Below are 24,358 nucleotides of genomic sequence, written 5' to 3' on the forward strand. Positions count from 1 at the left end.
AGGTTGCAAAATTGGGTGTGGTCACATGGTGACCCACTTAACAACTGGCATGAGTTTAGGACTATAATTCCAGGCTCAATTACAGTTGTAAATCAAGAATCATGTGCATATACTTCTCCCATCGAGAAACACAGTGAATGTAAGACTAACAAAAGGGAGCAGAATTTTTACGTTCTTTCTTGCCAATGTTACTTATCCTGCTTCCCTTCAATAGCAAGTTTGGAAGATGTCCTAGAGGCTATATTCCAGTTTTTATGGCACTTTGGCATGTCATTCATTATCTGCAAAAAGAAATATAAAAGTAGGGCACCCATTAATTACTTTATATCCTAGCCAACGTGTTCTGTGTGACTATATTTACTAAAGAGGACATGATTACTTCAAAGTAGGTGCCACTGATATAATTAAGTAAAGTTATTTTGAAATAAGAAAGTTTGGGTTTTGAAGAAGTTGTATGATACATGATTAATATTCCTAGATAAAATGGATCTTAACATGAGGTGTGATGGATGTCTTATTTTTTCTCCAGGCCATTCATGCTTCTTCCCCCTCTGATGGAATGGATGCGAGTAGCTATAACCTATGCTGAGCACCGGCGCAGTTTAACTGTAGACAGTGATGATATCCGACAGACAGCTAGGCTGCTATTACCTGGACTGGACTGTGAACCTCGACAATTGAAGTAGGTGGTGTATTTGTAATAGTCCACCTACATTTAATCACAATATATTTGAATTAAGGCTGCTGTTTTTAAATATATTTTATATGTACATGCCAGAAGACTGATTTGTTTGTAATGGGATCTGTGTCAGTATTATTTCTGAAGGCACATGATCTGTTGATTTATAAGTTTTAGCATTTTTCTTGGCAATCAAAACTACCAAACCAAAAAAATAATCATCTAAAATGGGACAAGCTCCTCCTTGGAGTTATTGTGAATGACCAGACGTGACCTCAAAGATAAATCACAATTTGTTCAAGAATAATTGAAGGACAGTATTTTTAAAGGTGAAATGATCAGGCACATAGAAAGAGCATTAACATAGCTTCTGTGAGGTAAAATTAGGCTGCAATAGCCTCTAGAGGTTTTTTTCGGAGTGTACAGAGGGATGACCTTGAAATGAGGATGACCTTGACTTGGATTTTGAAGAGGCTTTTACCAAATATAAAAAAATTCTTGATCAAACAGAGCAGTCATAAATAAGAAAATATTGGTAATGATTAAATAACAGAAATCAGAGAATGGGATTAAGTGAAATAACCACTGTCATCCTGAAGAGTCTGCATCAGGATCGATATTTTTATTCTTTTCAAACCAACAAAATATTGGAAGGAAATTATATAAAAGAGTTTGATACCAACTGCCCTCTGGCTAACTGTCTACCAATAGGAAAACTCTCCCAAATCAGAACAGAACGGGACAAATTATCTATGACAGGAGCATGCAAAACAATGATTGTGCATGTTTTTTTAATAGGCTGGATTTGATTGGAACTGCAGAGAAAAGAAATCCAGGAAAAAAAATATATCCCCCAGTGCATTACTATATGTTACAAGCAGCTGGAAACAGTAACTCAGAAATGCTGCTGTTCTACTTTAAACCCTCACTTTTTTGGTCACGTGATCCATTGCAGAATGTGTGCAGCCTTCTCAATACTTCTCAGGGCACACATGCACACAAAGCAGAAACACACGTACATAGCATATTAGTTTGTTAAGCAGAAGAAAGTAAATATGCCCTCTGTGACCAAGCAGTTTGTAAGCAATTCATGAAGCCATGCTCTGTACGCTTTCTTTAACTTATTTATTTTACTTAGCTCACTTTCAGCCAACGTACCTCACCAAGGGTTATATATTAAGCAGAATGGTAAGAATGTCAGGAGAAATTTACGGATAATTAAAACTATAAAATCCATTTCCACAAATTGAATCAGCGGCTACTGATTTTTAAAACTGTTTGGCCAAATTCACGAACAGTAAAACTTTAACAGAACAATAGAATAACAGAGTTGGAAGGGACTTTGGAAGTCTGCTACTCCAAACCTTTGCTCAAACAGGACACCCTATACCATTCCAGACAAGTAGTTATCCAGTCTTCTTAAAAGTTGTCCAGTGATGGAGCAACCACAATTTCTGAAGGCAAGCTGTTCCACTGGTTAATTGATCTCACCGTTAGGAAATTTCTCCTTATTTTTAGGTTGCTTCTGTCCTTGATTAGTTTCCATCCATTGTTTTTTGTTTTGCCTTCTGGTGCTTTGGAAAATAGTTTGACCCCATCTTCTTTGTGGCAACCCCTGAGATATTGGAACACTGCTATCATGTGTCCCCCCCTCCTCCGAGTTCTTCTTTTTGCGACTGGCCATACCCAATCCCTGCCACTGTTCTTTATATGTTTTAGCCTCCAGTCCCCTAATCATCTTTGTTGCTCTTTCCCAATGCAATGTTAATTGCACTGTCAACTATTGGTGGCTGCCAGTCATGATTTTGACAGGATACCTACATGTATCATAAAGAGCTGGTGCTATATGAACGAATGAATGAACGAACGAATGAATTGCATTAATCAGATAAAATAGCAGTATAAACACATATTCCTTCTAAAGTATGCACTCATTAAACCTATGCACATGGTAAAAAGTCAAGTGCACACAAAATGATTTAAATTGAGTAATAATGATAATGATAATGATTGATAATGATAATAATAATAATAAATGTAATCACTAATCATCATAAAATTACAGACTAACAACTCACAAGTAATCCTGCACAAATTTATTGCCTCAGTTTACCTGCAGCAGTGAGAATTGCTCGGTGCCTTCACAGCACGGACAGAGCAGGAGCACCACATGACGGACATTAACATTCCCTCTCAGTCTGTGTTACAGCAGTGCCAAGCTACCCTCACGGCTGCAGTCAAGCCAAGGTGGCAAGATTGTGCCTTTTGCCCATGACAGCCTTGCAAATGGTAGCCAATCTGCTCCAGATCCCAGAGCCTCCAGTGTACAAAGGAGTGCTTCCCTCCAAAAAAAGACAAAACTTTTATTTCCTTCCTCCCTCAAAAAAAAGTTTCATTTCCCTCTTCTCTCCAAAAAAAAAAAAAAAATAGTAACAATTCATTTCATCGAAAAAGGTTTAATTTCCCTTATCCCTCCAAAAAAGCTTTAATTCATTTCTGTCCTTCCTTCCCCCAAAAAACCTTAATTTTCCACCACTCTCCCATAAAGGTTTAAATAATATCTGTGGAGTTATTACAGATCCCTGATTATCCATGATGGCTAGGATACTTGGATACTAGCATCCTAGTGGTAGCTAGGTTGACCACTGTGGTTGACCAGTGTGGAAACAAAAAGATGGATTAACTGGGCCTTCCATGTGATTCAGTACAGCTCTTCTTAGGGTGTTCTACTGTTCTTTGACCTTTAACATTATGGCAGGGAATGTTCTAGTATGGACTGTATAAACTAATGACAAACAGTCAGTTGCTTCCTGCTTCCTTCCACAGTCCAATTGCTATCTATTCTACTGGTTTTGCCACCATTGTTTCCTGTCTTGGTGTCATATGTTTATCATATTAATCTTTAAATACCACTTGAAAATCTCAATATTTATCCCTCTTCAAAATCTCAATATTTATAGGAAATTATTTTGAGGATGAGGCTAACTGTATATTTATGAATACTCACTTTGGAGTATTACGTATATTAGTATATTTTAGGCATGAAAGATTTCAGTTAAAATCTTTAACTCTTTAATAATTCTGTATGGCTTCTGAAAAGTCATTTAAGCACTCTCAAGAATCTCTGAAAAACTATGAAAAGTAGTTATTATAAGAAGAAAAATGCATTGAAGTGTAACAATGTTTTTTATTGAAGGGTCAGTTGCAGTCAGGTGGCATCAAACAAATACAAATACAACAAATACAAATTTTAAGATTGCTAAATTAAATGCATTGGACAGAACGTTAGCATTTTTCTTTAACTGCTCAGAAATGGGCTAACAGTGCAAAATTTCTTTCTTCCAAGTCTTTCAGTCTAGCATTTCCAAAAGTGCTGAATCTAAGTAAATGCTTTTTAAGAAACAAATGGATTTCTGTCAAAAGTTTAGAATAAACAAAAGTCACACATTGGAATTTCCCAATCTGCTATCTTGGCATCAGCACTCCATATTGTTTTCCTAACCTCAACTGCTTTATCTGATGCAATCAGAAACAAAATTAGTCATATGCAACACTAACAATTAAAACGTAAGTACTCCATCTGTTTAGAGAGAAAAAAGCTTTGATAATTTCATCAAGGTCTGTCAGTAAAAAAAAAAGAAAAAGACCAAACAACCTCAATTTGCACATAGAGGAGAAAGTGTCAAATGAATCTATCCATATAAAAGACCTATTGGGAGATGACCACACAGCAAGACTAAAGTTAATTTGACAATATGGAAGACAACTGTAGGTTGACATTAAAATGTGCTGACTGCACTTGCAACCATTATTCTGCCTGGGCATTGAAACAATGCCCATTGTCTTCCTGAAGCCTACTGGACACAAGTAAAAATTGCATCTACCCAGCCCTGTAGATCAACTCCTACTAATTGATCTGTAGTTTCAGCCTGACACAAAGATAGAAGAACTTGTGCATCAAGAGCCCTTCCCCATGCTCACATGCATGCACTCATACAGACTCACTCAGTGCATACATACTTCTCTTGCTATCTCACCCAGCCTGGCAGCTGCGCAGCTACTTGCCAAATCTGGCAAATAAAATGGGAGGGATTGGTGTCTGGCACAGTTAGACCCTCCTGTTACCCAAAGACTGAAAAACAATGGCTAGGGACCAAAGGGATGGATATGGTCACAGTGGCTTCAAATGGGCAATGGGAACAATAGGACCCTAATCTTTCTGTAGTGTGTGCTATAGCATCCACATGATAAGATCGTTCTGAAGATGCTGTAGAATATCCATTTGATGATCCCTTCTCCTGGTGACTTCCTCCCTTTGAAACAACATTCCCATGGAAATTAGACTGGCCCCCACTTTGACACTCTTTCTCAAGGTCCTGGAAACAGGCCTGGGGAACTCAGAGTGGGAAGGAGCCCATCAAGTGGCTTGTTAGATTGATTTTTTTTTGTTGCCTGGAGATTAGGGTTAGGGTGTTTGTATAGTGGGCATTTATTTTTTGTAAGGTGCCAGAATTGCTGAGAGTGAGTGGCCAGCCATATAAATTCTCTGCATAGTGGTCATCTGTTAACAAAATGGTTAACAAAGCATCTGTCTTAGTCTGATTTACACATGATCAAGTGAGATGAGCATGAATGATAGGATTGTAACTTTTCAGCCTACAAGAGGAATTATGCCTCTTCTGAATGTTTCCTGTAAATGATCAACAACAATGGAAGCTAAAACTATTGCCTGTTTGTAGGAAATTTGAGTTAGAAACATCATTTAGAAACTGTTGTGGCCCACCAGCGGCCAGCAGAGCTGGCAGCAGATTCAGACAGTGAGGAGGTTGGGGAGGAATGTGGGCCAGTCCTGGAGTCTGGGGAAGACTCAGATGAGGGCTCTGAGTCAGAGGCAGAGAGGGGCCCAAGGCCATCTGGTAGTTCTTTGCTGCCTCCTGAGTCTCCAGAATCTGACATCAACGAGACAGAACAACAGCAGGAGCCTGTTCCCAGTGTGCACATACGCAGAGCTGCCAGAAGACAGGAACAATTAAGAAAACAGGGTCGACTTGGGAGTAAGGCTTGGAGATGATTGGCCCCTCCCATAAGACATAAAAGAGAAGTGAATGGGACATGAGTTTTTGCAGGAAGCAATTAGTTCATCTGGTTGGTAAAAGCTTTGGGAAAGTTCTGTTTGATTCTGTGCTAAATTTGGCCTTGCCCTGCGTGTGGCAATTAGTTCTCTGGCAACATTCCAAGGGAGATAAGGTGGGTGTTTGCAAACACTGCCCTGAAAGACTGTTTGAGAAGCCTTCAGACTGGGAATGACAATAATTCACAGCCATATGAATTAAAGAGATTTGCTGGGACTAAGATTGTGCTGCATACTTTCTAAGGAAGCCTAGGTCAGAACAGAAACATGATCTCTTTATCTGAAGTCTGAAATAATACAATCCTTTATGCCATCTCAGATTTCTACCATATCAAATGTAAAACAGTTCTCAAATTAATAGTGAGGAAGACAAATACTGTAGCAGGAATGATAGGATGCAAAAATAATTCTATGTCTTTCATTTATATCTGTTTCTTCCTTAGTGAACGCAAGATTACAATATGCTGGGATATAGGACCGTAGCAATAATATTAATAATAATATTAATGAACTGTTTGGTTGTAACACTTCCACAGGCCAGAATGCTGCTTTAGTTCCTTCCGGCGAATGGATGCAAAGGCTGCTACTGAAAAATTCCAGCAGGATCTGGGGTTTCGAATGTTGAACTGTGGAAGGACTGATCTGATTAACCAAGCTATAGAAGCCTTAGGACCCGAAGGTGTTAATACAATGGATGATCAGGTATATAAAAATCAGTTCTGTAACATTCATGATATAGATGAGGAAGATCAAAATCCAAAGTTTAGGTTATTACAATCATAGACATAGAAAGACATAGAAAAAGAGCCATGGTAGCGCAGTGGTTAAAATACAGTACTGCAGGCTACTTCTGCTGACTGCCGGCTGCCTGCAATTTGGCAGTTCGAATCTCACCAGGCTCAAGGTTGACTCAGTTTTCCATCCTTCTGAAGTTGATAAAAATGAGGAGCCAGATTGTTGGGGGGCAATATGCTGAGTCTAAACTGCTTAGAATAAAAGCACTATATAGAGGTACATAAATCTAAATGCTATTGCTAATATGTAGAGTATTGGGGAAAGAGTATTTCTCCAAACCAGCATGTAAACGTTTTTACTACAGGTTAACTCAGGGCTACTCTGATAGTCTGCATCATTCAGCACTAGGAGCATTTAACTGATTCTAGTTATTTTAGCAAAACTAGGTGCATGTGTGATTCTCTTCCTTTTCCTTAAAGCTCATTATGGGAGACTTCAGTCAATAGAAGGCAGTGACTAAATTTGTAAGGGGAAATAGAAGAATTTCAGAAGCCTCATTAATCTGACCGATATCATGAAGGCATTGTAAAGATTTATAGACAAAGTAAATTTGTAAAGTAAATATAGTAGCTGTAAACCAATGTTGCTTCAGTGTTTCATAGCATGTCTTCTGATACTCACTTCTGCCCACCTCTGAAGCCAGTTCATAACCCAATGTGTTATGTTGACATTGCAATTTTCTGTTATTAATCTGTGTTTATGCTTTCATGTGTTGTGTGAATGTGTTCATTTTATGTCTCACAGACAAAAAAAAGAGAAGGAAAACAATCATTTGCAACGTTGCATTTTTGCAGGAGAATCAGTATAAATCCTTACACTGAAATTAATTCGATGCCTAGAACTTTGGAACATTGGAACATTCTACTTCCAAAGTTCATCAGAACAAAAAAATATTTATGCCAAAGTATATCATACATGGATAACATAGATGTATTATAAAGTGCGACGAAACAAATGTACTTATGTAGAATATATAGAACCCAACATTCTGTTTCTGAGCTTTGCTTTTGGAAATAAAATAACTGACTGTGTACTGTGTTCTTAAAGGGTATGACTCCACTCATGTATGCCTGTTCTGCTGGAGATGAAGCCATGGTGCAGATGCTGATTGATGCTGGAGCAAATCTGGATATACCAGTAAGTGAAAATCAGCTCCAGAAATGGGTATGGATTCTTATTTAATAATTGCCAAGTGAAATATTGTATTTTGAGTGTTTTTTATCAGGGCAACCTAATCTACCCAAATATGGGGTGGAGCATACTGCTTCCACTTTCACCTTTCAGCCCCAATCCAGAAGTCTTCACAGGCAGTCGTTTTCACACCGAACTATTGTGTGTGTGTGTGTGTGTGTGTGTGTGTTGAATTTATATTTACCAACAAGGAAATAAAGGGAGACTAATATAGATCTATTTCAAGCTATTTCAAGCATTTAGCTATTTATTGGCTAGCTGACGAGAGCTAAATAGCTCGAAATAGATCTATACTAGTCTCCCTTTATTTCTTTGTCAGTAAATATAAATTCAACATTATATTTTGAGGTTCATATAATAATTTGCTGAATAGGTTTGGAGAGAAATTTCTTTCTTTTTAGAAATGATGGTGATAGTGGTTTATGGATTCTAAAGCAACAATACCTGCTGTAGATGAGATAATGAGTCACAATGCAAAAGAATGCAAAAATTGAAAGAATAAATTCTTTTCCCTCTGCAAGAATAACCTCTAAAGAAAACTAGCAGATGCATTTTAAACCAACAAACCAGTCTAAAGAATTAAACACACTGATTGGGGTTGGCAGAATTTTCCAAGGATTGCAATTTACCAGGGTTGTGCTATTCTCAAATGCTTTTTAGGATCTTAACAACAAGAAGAATTGCAACCAATAAACATTTATCCCTTTTTCTCAGGTTCCTGGAAGTTCATCTCGATACCCATCAGTTCATCCTGATAGTCGACACTGGACTGCGCTCACTTTTGCTGTATTACATGGCCATATCTCAGTTGTCCAGGTCAGCAAAAGACAAGTTATTAAAGTTTCACATGCAACCTGAAAAGAATATGATTGGAGATCCATAATGCATCACTAACAAGATGAAAATTCATTTTGCCTGGGATTTTGTAGATTGCTTGAACACGGGAGGCACTATTCTGCATTTGATGCCAAATATGCCTCCATTTCGAAGCACATATGTTCTCACTAGCAATGAGAGGCAGCTTGGTCTAGTGGTTAAGAGAACTATCTAGAAACCAGGAGACTCTGAGATCTAGTCCCACCTTAGCCATTAAAGCCAGCTGGGCATTTTGGGGCCGGTCATATATTTTATCCATTCTCTTTCAGCCACCTCACCCACCCACCCCCAGAGTTATCATTGTGGGGAAAATAAGAAGAGGAAAGTATGTTGGATATGTTTGTCACCTTGAGATATTTATAAAAATAATCAGGTGGATACAAATAAATAAATAAAATGCCTTTTTCCGACTTTTTCCCAGAGAAATTGGCAACAATTCATAAATGCAAATTTAGGAGAGAGGAAGCACCACCAATTATTTCAGAAACAAAGCATTTCTTTCGTACTCATTAATTTTTGGATATTTTCACTGGGATAGACAATGCTTTGCAAGATGAAAGATACATAAAGTGCCAAGGCACCTGATCGGACACATTTATTGGCATGCATTTGTGTATGTACTGAAAGATATAGAACTATCTTCACACACACAAAACGTACAGTCTCCAGACACTTATTTCATATAGACACGGACAGCAAGACACAACCTTGCACTGTTGTGGATGAACAGGCAGAGAGATACAGTACATAAACCAACCTTCCCTCCTCAAAGCAGTCTTGGGTAGGAAGAAGGGAGGAGATAGGAAGCTGTCTTCCTGGTAAAAGGAATCAGAAACTGCTTAGCTTGGAAAAGCGGGAAAAAGGGTACAGGGCCCTGGAGCAGTGGTGAAATCCAAATTTTTTTTACTACCGGTTCTGTGGCTTGGAGGGCATGGTGTGGCTTAGTGAGTATGGCAGGAGAAGGGTACTGCAAAATCTCCATTCTGACTGCACTCCATTCTGTCAAGAGCCTTGATAGTACAGTGGTTTAAAGCACCCTGTTATTAACACAGCTGCCTGCAATTACTGCAGGTTCGAATCTCTCCAAGGCTCAAGGTTGACTCAGCCTTCCATCCTTTCTAAGGTAGGTGAAATGAGGACCCATTTTGTGGGGGCAATAAGCTGACTTTGTATAAAATATACAAAAGAATGAAGGCTATTGCTTAACGCATTGTAAGCCGCCCTGAGTCTCCGGAGAAGGGCGGCATATAAATCAAATTAAAAATAAATAAATAAATAAATTTAAAAAAAAAAAAAACTCCAGGGGAAGGATACTGCAAAATCCCCATTCCCTCCCCACTCCTGGGGGAAGGATATTGCAAAATCTCCATTCCCATCCCACTCTGGAGCCAGCAGAGGTGGTATTTGCTGGTTCTCCAAACTACTCAAAATTTCCGCTACCAGTTCTCCAGAACCTGCTGGATTTCACCCCTGCCCTGGAGGCCTTGTGAAAATTTTGTGGGTACAGACACAAAGCTGTCCATGGACATCCTCATTGCAAACACTTCTCTCAAGCCAAAGTGGTATACATATATAAGAAGTATGCCTCTGCCTCAGACAGTCCAAAAGACAAGGGACACAAAACAGAAGGGATTGGGATGGAGGCAGACAAAAACAGGTGCAGGCTGCTTCTTTCTTTCAGTTTCATATCTTATTATAATGGACTGATTGGAAGAGAGTCCATCCAAATAGCTTTATGGAATGGTGCTCAGCTAGTGAGATTGGAGAAGACAAAAACAGCCAGAGGCCATGAATCCAAAAATAGATACAAACATTTAGGAATAATTCTGAATTCTAAGCCTATTTCCAAATGATTTTCCATAGGTGCCACTTTTTTTTTTTTTAGAAATAGCTGGAAATGTTATGTTTTCGTGCATCTGACATACAGCTGTCTCTTTGAAAATTACCTGAGCTTTAAAAAATAAACAAAGAGAGAAACTTTTAGAGTTGGTGAATTAAATTCCAAAAATGGTGTATGTTAGGACTATCAGATCTGGGCTGCAAAATTTCAGATAACCACTAGTGAGTAGCAGAGGCTTACAAATATTATTTGCTGCCATCTACTGATCATCTGGAATGTTGCAGTCCACATCTAGTAACCTTACTGTAGGTCTTACAACAACCGCAACCAAGGAAAGTAGGTGCTGTGATAAGCAGTCTCCCTGCCTGCATTTCTTCTTTAAATTCTCTGGGTATTTTTCACAGTTGCTGCTGGATGCAGGGGCCCATGTTGAAGGTTCTGCTGTCAACAGTGGAGAAGACAACTATGCGGAGACACCACTTCAACTGGCCTCAGCAGCAGGCAAGTCTCAGCAAGTGTTGCATTTTCATCCTTAATCTTTATTTAGAGGTTTCTCAACCACAGCAACTTCAGCTCCCAGTATTGGCTGACTGTGGAATTCTGAGAATTGAAATGTTCATATCTTAAAGATGTTGAAGTTGAGAAATATTGGTATGGACACATAATCTTAAAACAATTGCCTCCAATATCTCTTTGGGTGTCAGTCTGACTATGAAGTGTCAAAACCCCCAAATTTGGAAGAAACGATATTTTCAGAGGTGCCAAATATTTTGTACTTAATATAGGCGTGCCAGTTCCTGGCAGCCTGTTTTCAGTGGGTCAGTGAGACTATGTGGGATTATGAAATGATGAACTGTACTTAGTGTATGTACACAAGATAATATGTGGTCTTCGTGAATGCACATAGATCCACTTGGCATGATTTTTGCTCCCTTTTTGGGGAACGGAAACTATAATAGAAAATAATGGTATGCATACAAACCTTTGCACATTACTGTATATGCACAGCGAGATTTGGTCCCCACATCTTATCAAATATACAGGACCATTATTAAAAATTAGAGGGAGGGAGGAAGGGAGGGAGGGAGGGAGGGAGGAAGGAAGGAAGGAAGGAAGGAAGGAAGGAAGGAAGGAAGGAAGGAAGGAAGGAAGGAAGGAAGGAAGGAAAAGTAACTGCTATTTTACAACTTTACAAAAAACAACATCAATACAACTGTTTGCATTTCTAGGCAACTATGAGCTGGTCAGTTTGCTACTGAGCCGAGGAGCTGATCCCCTTCTGAGTATGCTGGAGGCCAATGGGATCTCCTCATCGCTTCATGAAGACATGAACTGTTTCAGCCATGCTGCTGCTCATGGACATAGGTAAATCATAGGCATAGGTTGGTAAGTGCAGTCAGTTGTGCCCCACGGATGATAGGAAAAGAGATGTCACCTCTTTTTCCTTCTGTGCTTTATATCAGCACCTGGAGCAAGGGATTTACTTGGGTTCTTTCACAGGAGATTATTAAAGGCCTCTGAATGGTTCAGTAACATACAAAGGACACTGTGGATTATGGACTGCAGTGCAAGCTCAGAGAATGGTGTCTCCTTTACTTTTTCATTTACCAGGTGTCACATGATAGAAGCAGTAGTTTTGCCAGGACATTTCTGTAGCCTAATACAATTTGTATTCATCAAGTTTCTGTATCCTAGCATCACTGCATTTTTAATCATTTTGTAAATCTCAGCCAACTATTCATATTTTTGCTAACATCAGGACCAAAATTTATATTTTCAAATTGGTATCTTTTGTTATATTATTTTTTTTATGGAGAACCATTGGCCCTTCAAACTTCAAACAATAATAGAAAACACCCAAATTACCAAAGGCTTTAGCATCTTGGGGTAGGAAAAAAACAGCAACAAGGAGAGTACCTGCAAGAGAGATTTAGAATTTTTTAAAAAATGTATATCTTCTGCAGTCCTTGACAAAATATACAACCTTAACTCTTATGGATTTTTCTGTATAAAAAGAAAAAAATGAAGTTGTGATTTCTGGCTTTGATGCTTAGACAAGATAGACTATAGAAAAGAGAAAACCATAATACAATCTTAGAGAGGTTAAAATATTATTCTAATTAATCCTGCTGTGAAGATCAAAAACCAACTTTTTAATATCTTTTTCTACTTTTTTTGTTTTTATCTTCCTATTACTTTTTTGCACTTTGTGCTTTTTAATCTCTCTTTTTTACTTTTTACTTTCTCATTCTACTTTAGTTTGTATTAGTTATTTGTATTAGTTATTAGTCAGTAGTGGGTTTCAATTTAGTTTGCTACTGGTTCGTTCGTGCGTGCACTTCTGCGTCCAGGCAGGTGGGCGGAGCCTCCAGCCGCTGCTGCTACTAGATCACCTGATCCACCACTGTTATTAGTATAAAAAATCTCAATGTAAACACACACTGACACACACTGTATCCTTACGTTCAATTCACAGAATGCAGCTGTTAGTGGCAGTTTAAAACAAATAAGATTGTTTTAAATTGCAAGGTATGGTTATAGTGTAAATGTATATGTGGCCTAGTGAATACTTCAGTAAATAAAGTCAAAAATAGTTAAGAGATAATGTTGCTAAATTCCACCTTTGCGTTTCTCTTGCTTGTCTAGAAAGATTCCTTGGCATCGTTAAAATTATTTTTGTGGGCATAGGCATTTACTAACCAAATTACCAGAGTAAACTGAGTTATCTCATAGTTTCCAGATCTGAAGAGATCCGGTGGCTTAGTGGCTAAGATGCTGAGCTTGTTGATCAAAAGGTTGGCAGTTCAGTGGTTCAAATCCCTAGTGCTGCATAAAGGGGTGAGCTCCTGTTACTTGTCCCAGCTTCTGCCAAACTAGCAGTTCGAAAGCACATAAAAAAAATGCAAGTAGAAAAATGGGGACCACCTTTAGTGGGAAGGTAACAGCATTCTGTGCGCCTTTGGCGTTTAGTCATGCTGGCCAGATGACCATGGAGACATCTTCGGACAGCACTGACTCTTCAGCTTTGAAATGGAGATGAGCACTGCCCCCTAGAATTAAGAATGACTAGCACATATGTGCGAGGGAAACCTTTACCTTATAGTTACAGATCCTTTTGTTTTTACTTTACAGAAATGTCCTGCGCAAGCTGTTGACCCAACCACAGCAGTCGAAGGGAGATGTTCTCTCCCTGGAAGAGATTTTAGCAGAAGGTGTGGAAAGCGATACTTCCAGCCAAGGAAGTTCTAATGAGGGCCAAGTTAAGTTATGCAAAACCAGAATGAAAGCATTACAGGAGGCCATGTATTACAGTGCCGAGCATGGCTATGTCGATATCACAATGGAACTGAGAGTACTTGGTAAGATTTTGTTTTTGACTCTCCTTATCATTGTAAGACCTGAAAAAATTCCTTAACTCACTTGTACATGTCTGTCTGTGTGTGTGTATTAAATATATATATGTAATGCTGGATTTATTTTAAAGGGCTTTTTTTTTGTTAAAAAAAAATCAGACTACTACTAGATGACAGCAAAGAGAAGGCTTCTGTAATCTCTTTGCTACCATCTAGTGATTGTCTGGGTTTCTGCAAGCAAGATCTTGCAAAATAATGGTAATTATCTGCGCTACTGAGCCCCGGTGGCGCAATGGTTAGAGTGCAGTACTGCAGGCTACTTCTGCTGACTGCCTTCTGCCTGCAATTTGGTAATTCAAATCTCACCAGGCTCAAGGCTGACTCAGTCTTCCATCCTTCCAAGGTGGGTAAAATGAGGACCTGGATTGTTGGGGTCAATATGCTGACACTCTAAACTGCTTAGAGAGGGCTGTAAAAGCACTATGAAGCAGTATATATGTGTAAATGCTATTGCTATTGCTATTGCTACTGCATTCCGAACAAAGTGGCTTCCTGATGGGCACCCTCACAAAAAACTTTATGGCAGTAGTTCAGGAAATGAACAAAGCAGGGCTTGTTTTGGTATAATTTTTTATTTAAAAGAATTAAAAATAGAAAGTCTAGTGGTTAAGGCACCATGCTAGAAAGCAAAAGACCAAGAGTTAAAGACCCATCTTGGTCTTTAAGGGGAAAGTATACTGTATATGTTTGCCACCTTATTTGTAAAAACAATAAAGGTGGGATATAAATAAAATAAAATAAAGAAAAAGGAAACAAAGAAAAAAGAAAAGAAAAAGACAGTGCAAAAAGAATGAAATGAAATGAAAAGAAATAGAAAGCAGTACTGTATTTTTCGTAGTATAAGACACACCTTCCCCCCCCCCCCAAAAAAGGTGAAAATCTGCTGTGTCTTATACTCTGAATGTAGCCTCGCCCAGTCTCGCAAACAGAGATTTCAGAGGCTGAAAGAAGCCTCTGAAAGAAGTTTCAGGAAAAAAGCCTCCAAACAGAGCTTCAGAAAAAAAGCCTTTGAAAGGTTTTTATCTAAAATAATATGGCAAGCAACAAAAGAAGAATCAGTAAATCAGTAACCAAACTATGCTAACAAATCTGGAGAATGACACAATAACCAACAGATCGGAAGAGGTTAATCTATATACCAATACCAAAAAAAAAAAAAGGAGATTGAACAGAGTACAGATAGTCCTTCAGAATAAAAGCCTCTGAAAGAAGCTTCAGAAAAAAAGCCTTTTTTCTGAAGCTCTGTTTCGGAGGCTTTCAGAAGCAGAAAAAAAAGATTTTTTTGAAACAGAGTTTCAGAAGTTTCAGAGGCAGGGAAAAAAAGCAAGGCACAGGGCTCACAATCAACGAACCTGTTGCTAAAATCCACCTCTGGAAACACCTCTGGGTATTCCAGGAGGCCGATCCACCCACCAATCAGCTTTTTTCTTATTTTCCTCCCAAAAAACTAAAGTGCGTCTTATACTCTGGTGCATCTTATACTCCCAAAAATACCGTAGTTTATATTCCTACCTCTACACTAATTCTTGCTGCAAAGAAAAGCTACATTAAGGCAGGGCTTTTTTATCCATTGACATACAAGATAATGTACCCTGTAAAAATTTAGTTGCATTCTAATTTATTCCAGGAAGAATGTTTGGAAAAAGCTGAAGAATCAGTTTTATTATGCTAACTTAATGCTGTAGACTGTGCTGCAAAATATACATTATTGGTGAAATAACTGAACTACAGTAATAGGGGAATACTTTGGCAATAAATAAACTTCAGCTTTGGCACTGATACCATTATCCTGAAATATATATTGTCCTGAAATAAAGATTGACTATTAAGAAACAGCCACATGTGCTTCAATCCTCTTAAGTGCTGGAAAATTGGTTCTTAAAACTTTGGAGAGTTTCAATCTTCCTCTTTAAAGAGGAGATCAGACCTTTTGAAAATGCATTAAATGAACATTAAAATGAAAGAACCGTCTCATTATTAGGGGACATGATCTGCTCAAATGTTTTTTGCAGTTTAAATGAGATGCGGTCCAGTGCAAGATCTTTTTAAATTAAGTTTGAAAACATTAGATTAAGAATATTGGACTAATCAGAGATGAAGATCAGATTAGTCATTTAAACTGCTATGTAAAATGGGTCATTTGATAACAAGCCATATATGATTGGATTTCTTATTTCTACTTTCAAACTTGGATAGAAGTTCTGCCCTGCTTTGCGTTCTTTCCTTAGAACTGAAATGATGTTTAAGAAGAAACAGCAGCATCTGAATTCTAATCTTTATTCTTGTATGAAAAAAACTACAGAGCATTCTTGCAAATTTCTCATTTTAAAAGTAGGAGTTCTTTCTTCACCTTTCATTTTTGCTGACAAGCTGAAAAAGCAAAAGAAACACTTCATTTTAGTTTGGAAGAAGCAGATTTAGAATTTAGAATAACAGAGTTGGAAGCGACCTTAGAGGTCTTCAAGTCCAACCCCCTGCTTAGGCAAGAAACCCTACACCACTCAGACAAATGGTTACCCAACATCTTCTTAAAAACTTCCAGTGTTGGAGCATTCACAACTTCTGCAGGCAAGTTGTTCCACTGATTAATTGTTCTAACTGTCAGGAAATTTCTCCTTAGTTCTAAGTTGCTTCTCTCCTTCATTAGTTTCCATCCATTGCTTCTTGTCCTACCCTCAAGTGCTTTGGAGAATAGCTTGACTCCCTCTTCTTTGTGGCAGCCCCTGAGATATTGGAACACTGCTATCATGTCTCCCCTAGTCCTTCTTTTCATTAAATTAGACATACCCAGTTCGTGCAACCGTTCTTCATATGTTTTAGCCTCCAGTCCCCTAATCATCTATGTTGCTCTTCTCTGCACTCTTTCCTTTTCAATCTTTTCTTGATTCTCTGTTTCACCCATATTGTTTTGTAGTAACCTTATTTGCTGATGTACCTGCTCTTGGGTTATGGTTAGAATTGGAGCTAGGGGTAGGGATTCCAACTAGATTCTGGTTAGAATAATTCTCCAGTTAATCCAACATGGCTTTGCTTCATTTAAGCCCTTGAGAGTCAAGACATGTTGGTGATGAACTTCCATAAATGCGAGCCAGATATGCTTTTATGAAGTCCAGTGCAGTTCAGACTCTTGGGGTTGGGGAAGACTGAGAGACTTATTGATGTTGATTTTTCATAAGAAAATAGAAGCACTACTAATATTTTTTTCTCAGTATTCAGTGGTACTGTAAAATTTACCAGCTAGATTTGGGATATTCAGAAGCATGGACAGTAGAGAACTTAAACAGCAGTTGCAGAAAGTGGGATTAAACCTACCGGTCTACTTTCCTAGGAAATCATATGTAGGGCTCCAAATTGATAAAAAGAAAAAAGAAAAGAAGAAATAGAGCAGCTCACTACTTGATTGAACTAATGTGTTATCTGACCTTGAGTAATTCCTGATAATTCTGTGCTAGGATTAGAATAGTCTTGGAGTTGCTCCGGTACCATGCCTGGAAATGTCTTCAGATTCTTCCTACATAACTAGAATAGACTGCATACTTTTGTGCAACAATGCAGATGTCTATTCATTAGCAGATTTGTGGCAACGTAGATAAATCATCATACAATCCATCCTGATCATTTGCATAGATAGTTTCAGAGTGAAAGCAGTGTGGGACCCGTTATCATGCATCCATGATCCTAAGCATTTCATCCATGCACATAAAGATAAAACAAAAGCAGGTTCTTAATTCTGTTAAGCTCTGTTATTTTTTTATAGTAATCCTTAAAAGATAATCACATCTCTTATATATCTTTTTGGAATATTATACCGCCCTGTGCCACCCTGTGTCATACTCTGTGAATAAATTTCTAGTGCTATTAAAACAGGGGTGGGCAACTGTGGCCTTTTTACAACCTGTGGACTTCAACTACCAGAATTCCTGAGCCAGCTTGGCTGTCTCAGAAATTCTGGGAGTTGAAGTCCACAGGTTGCAAAAGGGCCATAGTTGCCCACTCCTGTATTAGAACATTAATACTAAACATTTGATTTGATACAGAGTACTATTTGCCTCTTATGAGTTGAATGTCCACCCTTATTAATAAAATTATATTTCCTCTTTCTTTTGGAATGGTTCCAGGGATCCCATGGAAGCTGCATGTATGGATTGAGTCACTACGAACAACTTTTTATCAGTCTCGTTATTCAGTGGTACAGAACCTCCTAAGGGAATTTGTCACCATTAAAGAAGAAGAATACAATGAAGAGCTAGTGAATGATGGACTGAAACTAATGTTTGAAATCCTCAGAACCAGCAAAGTAAGCTATTCTAAAACTATACACAACACTTCAGCTCCTTATCCTCCTTTCCTAACATCATTCTTGATGCAGAAATCCAGAGATCTCAAACACTTATATCATTTTGGTGATCTTTGGGCTGGGCAAGACATGCCAATAATGCACTATACGAAGAAAGACATCTACTGGCACTGGATTACTAGGGTAGATCTCAAAGGTATCAATTGTCAAGAGTCATCTACCATACTCATATTGCTTGTTAGGTTGCTTGCACTTCCTAGTAGTCGTTCATTCATTCACTTGCATCCATTCTGCAGCTGGATTTGTTGACTTTCTTCTTCTGAAGAAGAAGTTGCAAGCACTCAGATGTAGAAATCCATTAGGTATCCTCCTCCTCCTTAATCAACCTTCAGAGCTGCATATTTCTGACACTGAAATGATAGTTCAGTCAGAAATGTGAAAGAAGTCTTTTTTGCTGTGGAATGTTCTCCTTGTTTGGTATCCGAGCAACTCCTGTATTCTAATAGTATATACTTTCTTTCAATTTCTTTTCAGATTTATTCTATCTATCAGTATTACCATCATAATAGAGAGGAGGAAAGAGGAGGAAGAGGAGAGTGAGGGAGAGGAATGGAAGAAAGGGAAAAGGAGAGGAAGGAAGGGTATGGGACAGGAGGAGGAGAGGAGGTGAGAAGGGGGGAAAGAAGAGAGGAGTGGGGGAAAGGAAGGGGAAGTAGGATGAGGTGGGAGAGGAGGAAGGAGAAAGTAGGAGAGGAGAGGAGGGAGGGAAGGGAAAGAGGAGGAGAAGAAGAAGGGTTGTTGCAAAATGAGGGAAGAAAGGGTAGAAGAGCAATTCCGAATGTAATTAAAATGCCTTATTTTACTGTTTTTTTTTAAGGAAAACATGTATATGTAGAATTAATTATGTATAAGAAAATGTACATTTTATGTTATGTGTGTAAGAAATAAAGCTGAAAAACTTTTCAAAAAAAAAAAAAAAGAAACGTGAAAGAAGTCAAAGGGCTGAACAATCTCACAGTTCACAATCACATACTGGAGGAAAATTAAGCCAGTTAGAATAAACATACCATCTCGATTGGAAAACCATAATTAATTCTAGGTGTTTCACTTACCCTTAGCTATATTTATTTGTGCTTGTTTACTGACAACACTAACAGGGACCAGAAGGAAAAGCTCTCTTTTGCAGTAGAAGCCCTAATTCTAATAATAACTTAAATGATCTGTCATTGTCGTCATCAGCCACTCAATCATGTCCAATCCTCAGCCACTCTATGAATCAGGACTCTCCATGCCCCTCTGTCTCGCACCACCTCCTTCAGATGTGCCATGGTCATCCCAGTGTCATCTTTTATAGCAGGGGTCCCTAACCTCTGGTCGTGGAATGGCACCGGTCCATGGCATAAAACTTGGCTGTGCAAACAAGTGAAGCCTCTTCTGTGGGATGCAGGCAGCACACAAAACCAAGCCTACTCTAGTCCACAGAACTGGTTCCTGGTGCCTAAAAGTTTGGGGGCCACTGCTTTATAGGGTTCAGCCAATGGTTACAAGGGCGGTCCCTTCTCCTTTTTCTGCTGATCACTCCCAGCATGATTGACTTTTCAAGTGAGTCAGCTGTCATGACAGGACCGAAGTATGGCAGCTTCTCTTTGGTGTATCTGTAATGAGTGGATATTTAATAAAGGCATTTGTTCATAAATTCACCCCCACACGTTAGTAATATTTTAAACTCTCCCTTTCTGTCCTACAACTGGACACACAATTTACAATTTAGTATATTCCATTTATAGAAATATGTAAATCTCAATACCACCAATATCTTTACAAAATAAATAGTTTTGTTGATCAATCCTCTTCTGGTATTAGCAATTATTTCTTTCCAGAGATTGGAATGAGACAAAAATGGCAAACACTTCAGCTCAGTTAATTTTATATTTCTTAAGTACAAGAGATCCTCGGATCTTTTATAGGTGGAATTATGTGGAAAGTAAAGATCAGTGGTGGAAGGAGCACTTTGGTCTGTGAATCCTAAACTGGGAGAGTAGCTCCAACAAATTTCAGAAACAACCTCAGAGCTCCCTGTCCAGATGAGGGAAGTACCAAGATCAACAGAGATACTGTGCAGAACCCTCCAACTCAAAGGCCTTTGGTAAAAACAGATACCACCTGTAGGTTGAGAAAGGAATTTTATTTATTTTAGATTTAGGTATAGGAGTCAGTGCAGATATGGTTATTCTTCCCTCTGTAAGTATTGCATTCATCCTTGGCAGAGTGATTAATTCAAATGTCTTATTTTTTCTATTTCTATTATATAGAGCTCTCCTCTATATAATAAAAGCAGAATAATATGTTTCTTTAACTTGTCTCTTCACAGAATGACTCAATCAGCCAGCATCTTGCAGCTATCTTTAGTCACTGCTATGGAAGCAGCCCCATCCCCAGTATTCCTGAAATCAGAAAGACACTGCCAGCCCGCCTAGGTAACATAGTTAACCTTCAATCAGCAGTTATTCGGTGGATTTTGGTTTCTTACTGTGTTTCTCTACAGTGAAACCTAATTAAACTTTCCCTTTTTTTCTCTTCTATGCAGATCCTCATTTTCTAAATAACAAAGATATGTCTGATGTGACATTTCAAGTGGAAGGAAAACTGTTTTATGCTCATAAAGTTCTCTTGGTTACTGCTTCAAATAAGTGAGTTTTTCCCTCAGTGAGTGGTACTTGGTACTGAATTATGCAAAGGATCTCCTGGCGCACGCACGAATCCCCAAATGCAATGCGAGCACCCCCGCACATGCGCCCCTCCCCCCTCGCATGCACGGCAGAGACCCAAAGACCAGCTGGCTAACGGGAGCCGCGCACGCATGCGTGGTACAACTGGGCTGGGGCGACGGCTGGCGTACCCTCAGAGAAGGCTCTAGTAGCACGTGTGCCATAGGGTCGCCATCACAGCCATTGAGGAAGGATGTGAACCATCCAAACATCATGTCTTTCCCTTTAAAACCTCAAAGCCATTCTAGAAGGATACTATAACCATGATAGCAGAAGCCACTGAGAGATCAAGGAAAATTAGGATAAGTGCACCACAACCATCCCAATCCTTCCAAAGGTCATCTACAAGTGCAATTAACACCATTCTGTACTGCATACAACAATTATACGCCAATCCCAAATTCCAAAATAGCAGAAGCAGTAGGGGATTGTGCTTGGACCCAGGTCAGACAAATGACAAGAGTGAGTCCATATCACTCATAAACCATTCAAGTGTGGCCGGAGAATAGATTTACAATATTTAGAAGCCCAGAATGGATAAAAAGGAACTTTTGCCACTGCTTCCAGGCAAAAACATGGAAGGTTAGAGGTCATATGTTAATTTCAAAGTTTGCATTTTAAACTGGTAATAGTAATAAGAATACACTATATGTGATTGACTTTAAGAGTTCTTTATTACCACTATTTGCATTACTATATCAATATTATCCATGGAGTTAGAAGCCAGTTGCATTCTGGCTCTTGACAAGAAGTGTTAAAATACTCTGTAATATCTCTGTAAGATATTTGAAAGATCAACTTGTCTATATTCATTTTGACTAAGGTCCGCACTAAATGTTCTTCCTTTTATGGAAGTGCTCAGCTCCACCTACATATACTCAATTATTATTGAAAGCACTCCAACAGCTGAAATTTGAGAATGTAAACAAAATATTGGCCAAGTCTAAGTGACCTCTCACTTGCTTAATCTTGTCCCTCTTGGTTTATCAAGTCTAATAGAAAGGGGAACTTCATTTCTGTCCTGGGCTTTGTAAATTTCTCCCTAACAAAAAGAGATACTGTCTCCTTGAAATTTGAATTTCTCTAGTCACTCCTAAAGAAACCTATCCAACACAGAAGATGTAATATTACAAGTCGGTTCCTGCAGATTTCTGCACAAATAGAGTAATTGCTGATCAGGATTCTGTAGATTTTATTGTATTTGCAATTTGGATATGGGTACTTTGGTCAACAGCAAGGAGATGAACCTCGCTGAAAGAAATGGGAGGTATTATGTGATTGGTTACTTTCTGGTAATCTCATTACCCTGGACTGTGCAAGATTAGCCTATCTGATGCTGGTAGATGGTTGCAGTTATGCTATGGAATTTCCTAGGATTCTGCTTATCTATCTTTCATGCTGTGCCCCATTTCTTATAAACCAAGAGAGAGCTACAGTATTTGAGTATGGGGACTGAAGTCAAATCAATATGTAGATGGACTAGCCCTGCCTCTCCATTTTATTTCAGAAGATGTAGACGGGATGTTTGAATGAGATATACTGTAGCAGTTGGGGACTGCTGCAATACCAGTATATCTCATTCAAATGTCCTGTCTAATGGTTTCATGGAAGACAATCTTTCCATGGACTGGGTTGGGGGGGGAGGGATGGTTTCCTTTTCACACATTCACCCGCCACTCACTTCCAGCTTTGTGGCCCAGTTCCTAACACGCCACAGACTGGTACTGGTCTGTGGTGCATGGGTTGGGGACTCAATATACTGAATAGGATGAGGACCAATACATTGCGATTTGACTCTGATCAAAGATATTCTTAGAATATTGTTCGTGTTCCATCAAACAATTTCAATCTGGTTTGAAGAGGGTTACATTCTTCTTAAATATCAGATTCATAGTGTAGGATTTGATCCACCATTATTGCTAGAGGAACAAATGACTTTGGTGTCGTTTTACTAAGCTTAGACTGATGTAATAACTGTGATGCTATTTGAGCAGAGAAAATCTTTTTGTAGTTATCCCACCTCAGCTAGCCTAGCCTGCTTGGATTGCTGCCAATAACTGTAAGCATAAACTGCACCATTATGAGATGACAAAAATATGAAAACGTAGGGATTATGGCATGGTGCAATCCAAAATTTAGGCAAGGTTACATCAATATTTGTTCTGGTGCATTTAGAATTGGGATAGTGCACCAAACAGTTTTACAGTAACAAAACACGTATATTTAGGGGAGAAATTGCAATGTTGTTTTATTGTAGTTAACTACAAATCCAGTTTTACATGTGCCCACTGTTGGGATATCATACAATCATTATCCCTGGTTCCTGTTCTCAGCCTAGTTTCAAATTAAATCTGAACTGGATTCCTGCAACTACTTTCCTATGCTTGAAGAAAGACTGGTTTTCAATGACAGACAGAGTCAGAATTGTCCAATAAGTTGAGAGAGTACCTGTTAGGATTGTTTTATTTTTTTGTTTTATTTTGTTTTATTTTGTTGGTTTGGTTTTTTGTTTTGTTTTGTTTTTGCAGGAAGCTTCTGCTAGGAAGGCTGATAATCCTAAAAATTCAAAGAATGGAGTTGGGTGGGGTGGTGGGAAAGCATTTATACTTAATCAGTTAAAACATAATCCAAGCAAATAATCTTGTAAAACCTCCTAAGAAATCACCTCTGCTTGTTTTCACAGATTTAAGACACTGATGACCAATAAAACAGGACAAGACAGCCAAGGCAGTAAGATTGTGGAAATTAGTGACATGAGATATAATATCTTCAAGGTGGGTTTCAAAGAATACTTTCAAAGTTTATTCTTTCCATTGTCCAACACTGAAATGTGGAGCTGTGATTTTGAACGCATTTATCTTCTGATGCTTAGCACATTTGCACAATAAGAAAGCAATGATTAACATTGGCTAAAGATAGTGGTTTATGCTTATGTCCATGGGATGAGGTCAAAACCCTGCCAGTTGTTTATTTTTTCATCAGATAGGCCAGATCCACCCAAAGTTCATTTTTTTTCCCATTGTAAGTGTTCCCGAGATGCAAGCACATACTGAAGAATAGTCATTTTACTTAGCAAAAGTATATTCCATGGATAGTAACCAAAACTTCCCAGGCATAATTTTCATGCTCTGTTAAACAAATTAAATATGAATAGAGCAAAAAATCTTGCTGGCTTTGTATTAAATCCACTTAAGCAATTGAAGGCTTATGAGGCTTTCTTGTAAAAAAACCCAAAAAACCCAAAACTTGAATGTGGAATATTTTTAAATAGATACATAACCTAGGATGTGGAATGTTGTCAAAAGAGAATAAATAAAGCTGACTTTATTTGGAAAAAAATAGATCCATAAAATCTTAATACATAGCAG

General features: G+C 38.4%; 1 protein-coding gene and 1 long non-coding RNA gene across 2 annotated transcripts in view; one reads left to right on the top strand and one right to left on the bottom strand.

Annotated features, from left to right (window-relative positions):
- Positions 1-24,358, top strand: part of ABTB2 (ankyrin repeat and BTB domain containing 2) — a 150,812-nt gene that overhangs the window by 119,712 nt on the left and 6,742 nt on the right. The window contains exons 4-14 of the mRNA XM_034417345.2: positions 530-682; positions 6,347-6,512; positions 7,653-7,742; positions 8,511-8,612; positions 10,917-11,013; positions 11,742-11,877; positions 13,645-13,871; positions 18,044-18,222; positions 20,594-20,699; positions 20,810-20,912; positions 23,674-23,764. Of these exons, the coding sequence (XP_034273236.2) occupies positions 530-682; positions 6,347-6,512; positions 7,653-7,742; positions 8,511-8,612; positions 10,917-11,013; positions 11,742-11,877; positions 13,645-13,871; positions 18,044-18,222; positions 20,594-20,699; positions 20,810-20,912; positions 23,674-23,764 (1,450 nt within the window). The remainder of the gene's footprint in view (positions 1-529; positions 683-6,346; positions 6,513-7,652; positions 7,743-8,510; positions 8,613-10,916; positions 11,014-11,741; positions 11,878-13,644; positions 13,872-18,043; positions 18,223-20,593; positions 20,700-20,809; positions 20,913-23,673; positions 23,765-24,358) is intronic.
- Positions 16,189-18,659, bottom strand: LOC117665456 (uncharacterized). The gene is made up of 3 exons (XR_009621440.2): positions 18,449-18,659; positions 17,348-17,603; positions 16,189-16,295 (listed from the first exon to the last, which is right to left on the bottom strand). It is a non-coding gene; the product is annotated as an uncharacterized LOC117665456 (long non-coding RNA).

Source organism: Pantherophis guttatus, chromosome 1 (genome assembly GCF_059756535.1).
Source record: "Pantherophis guttatus breed Tessera chromosome 1, ASM5975653v1, whole genome shotgun sequence".
NCBI lineage: Eukaryota > Metazoa > Chordata > Lepidosauria > Squamata > Colubridae > Pantherophis > Pantherophis guttatus.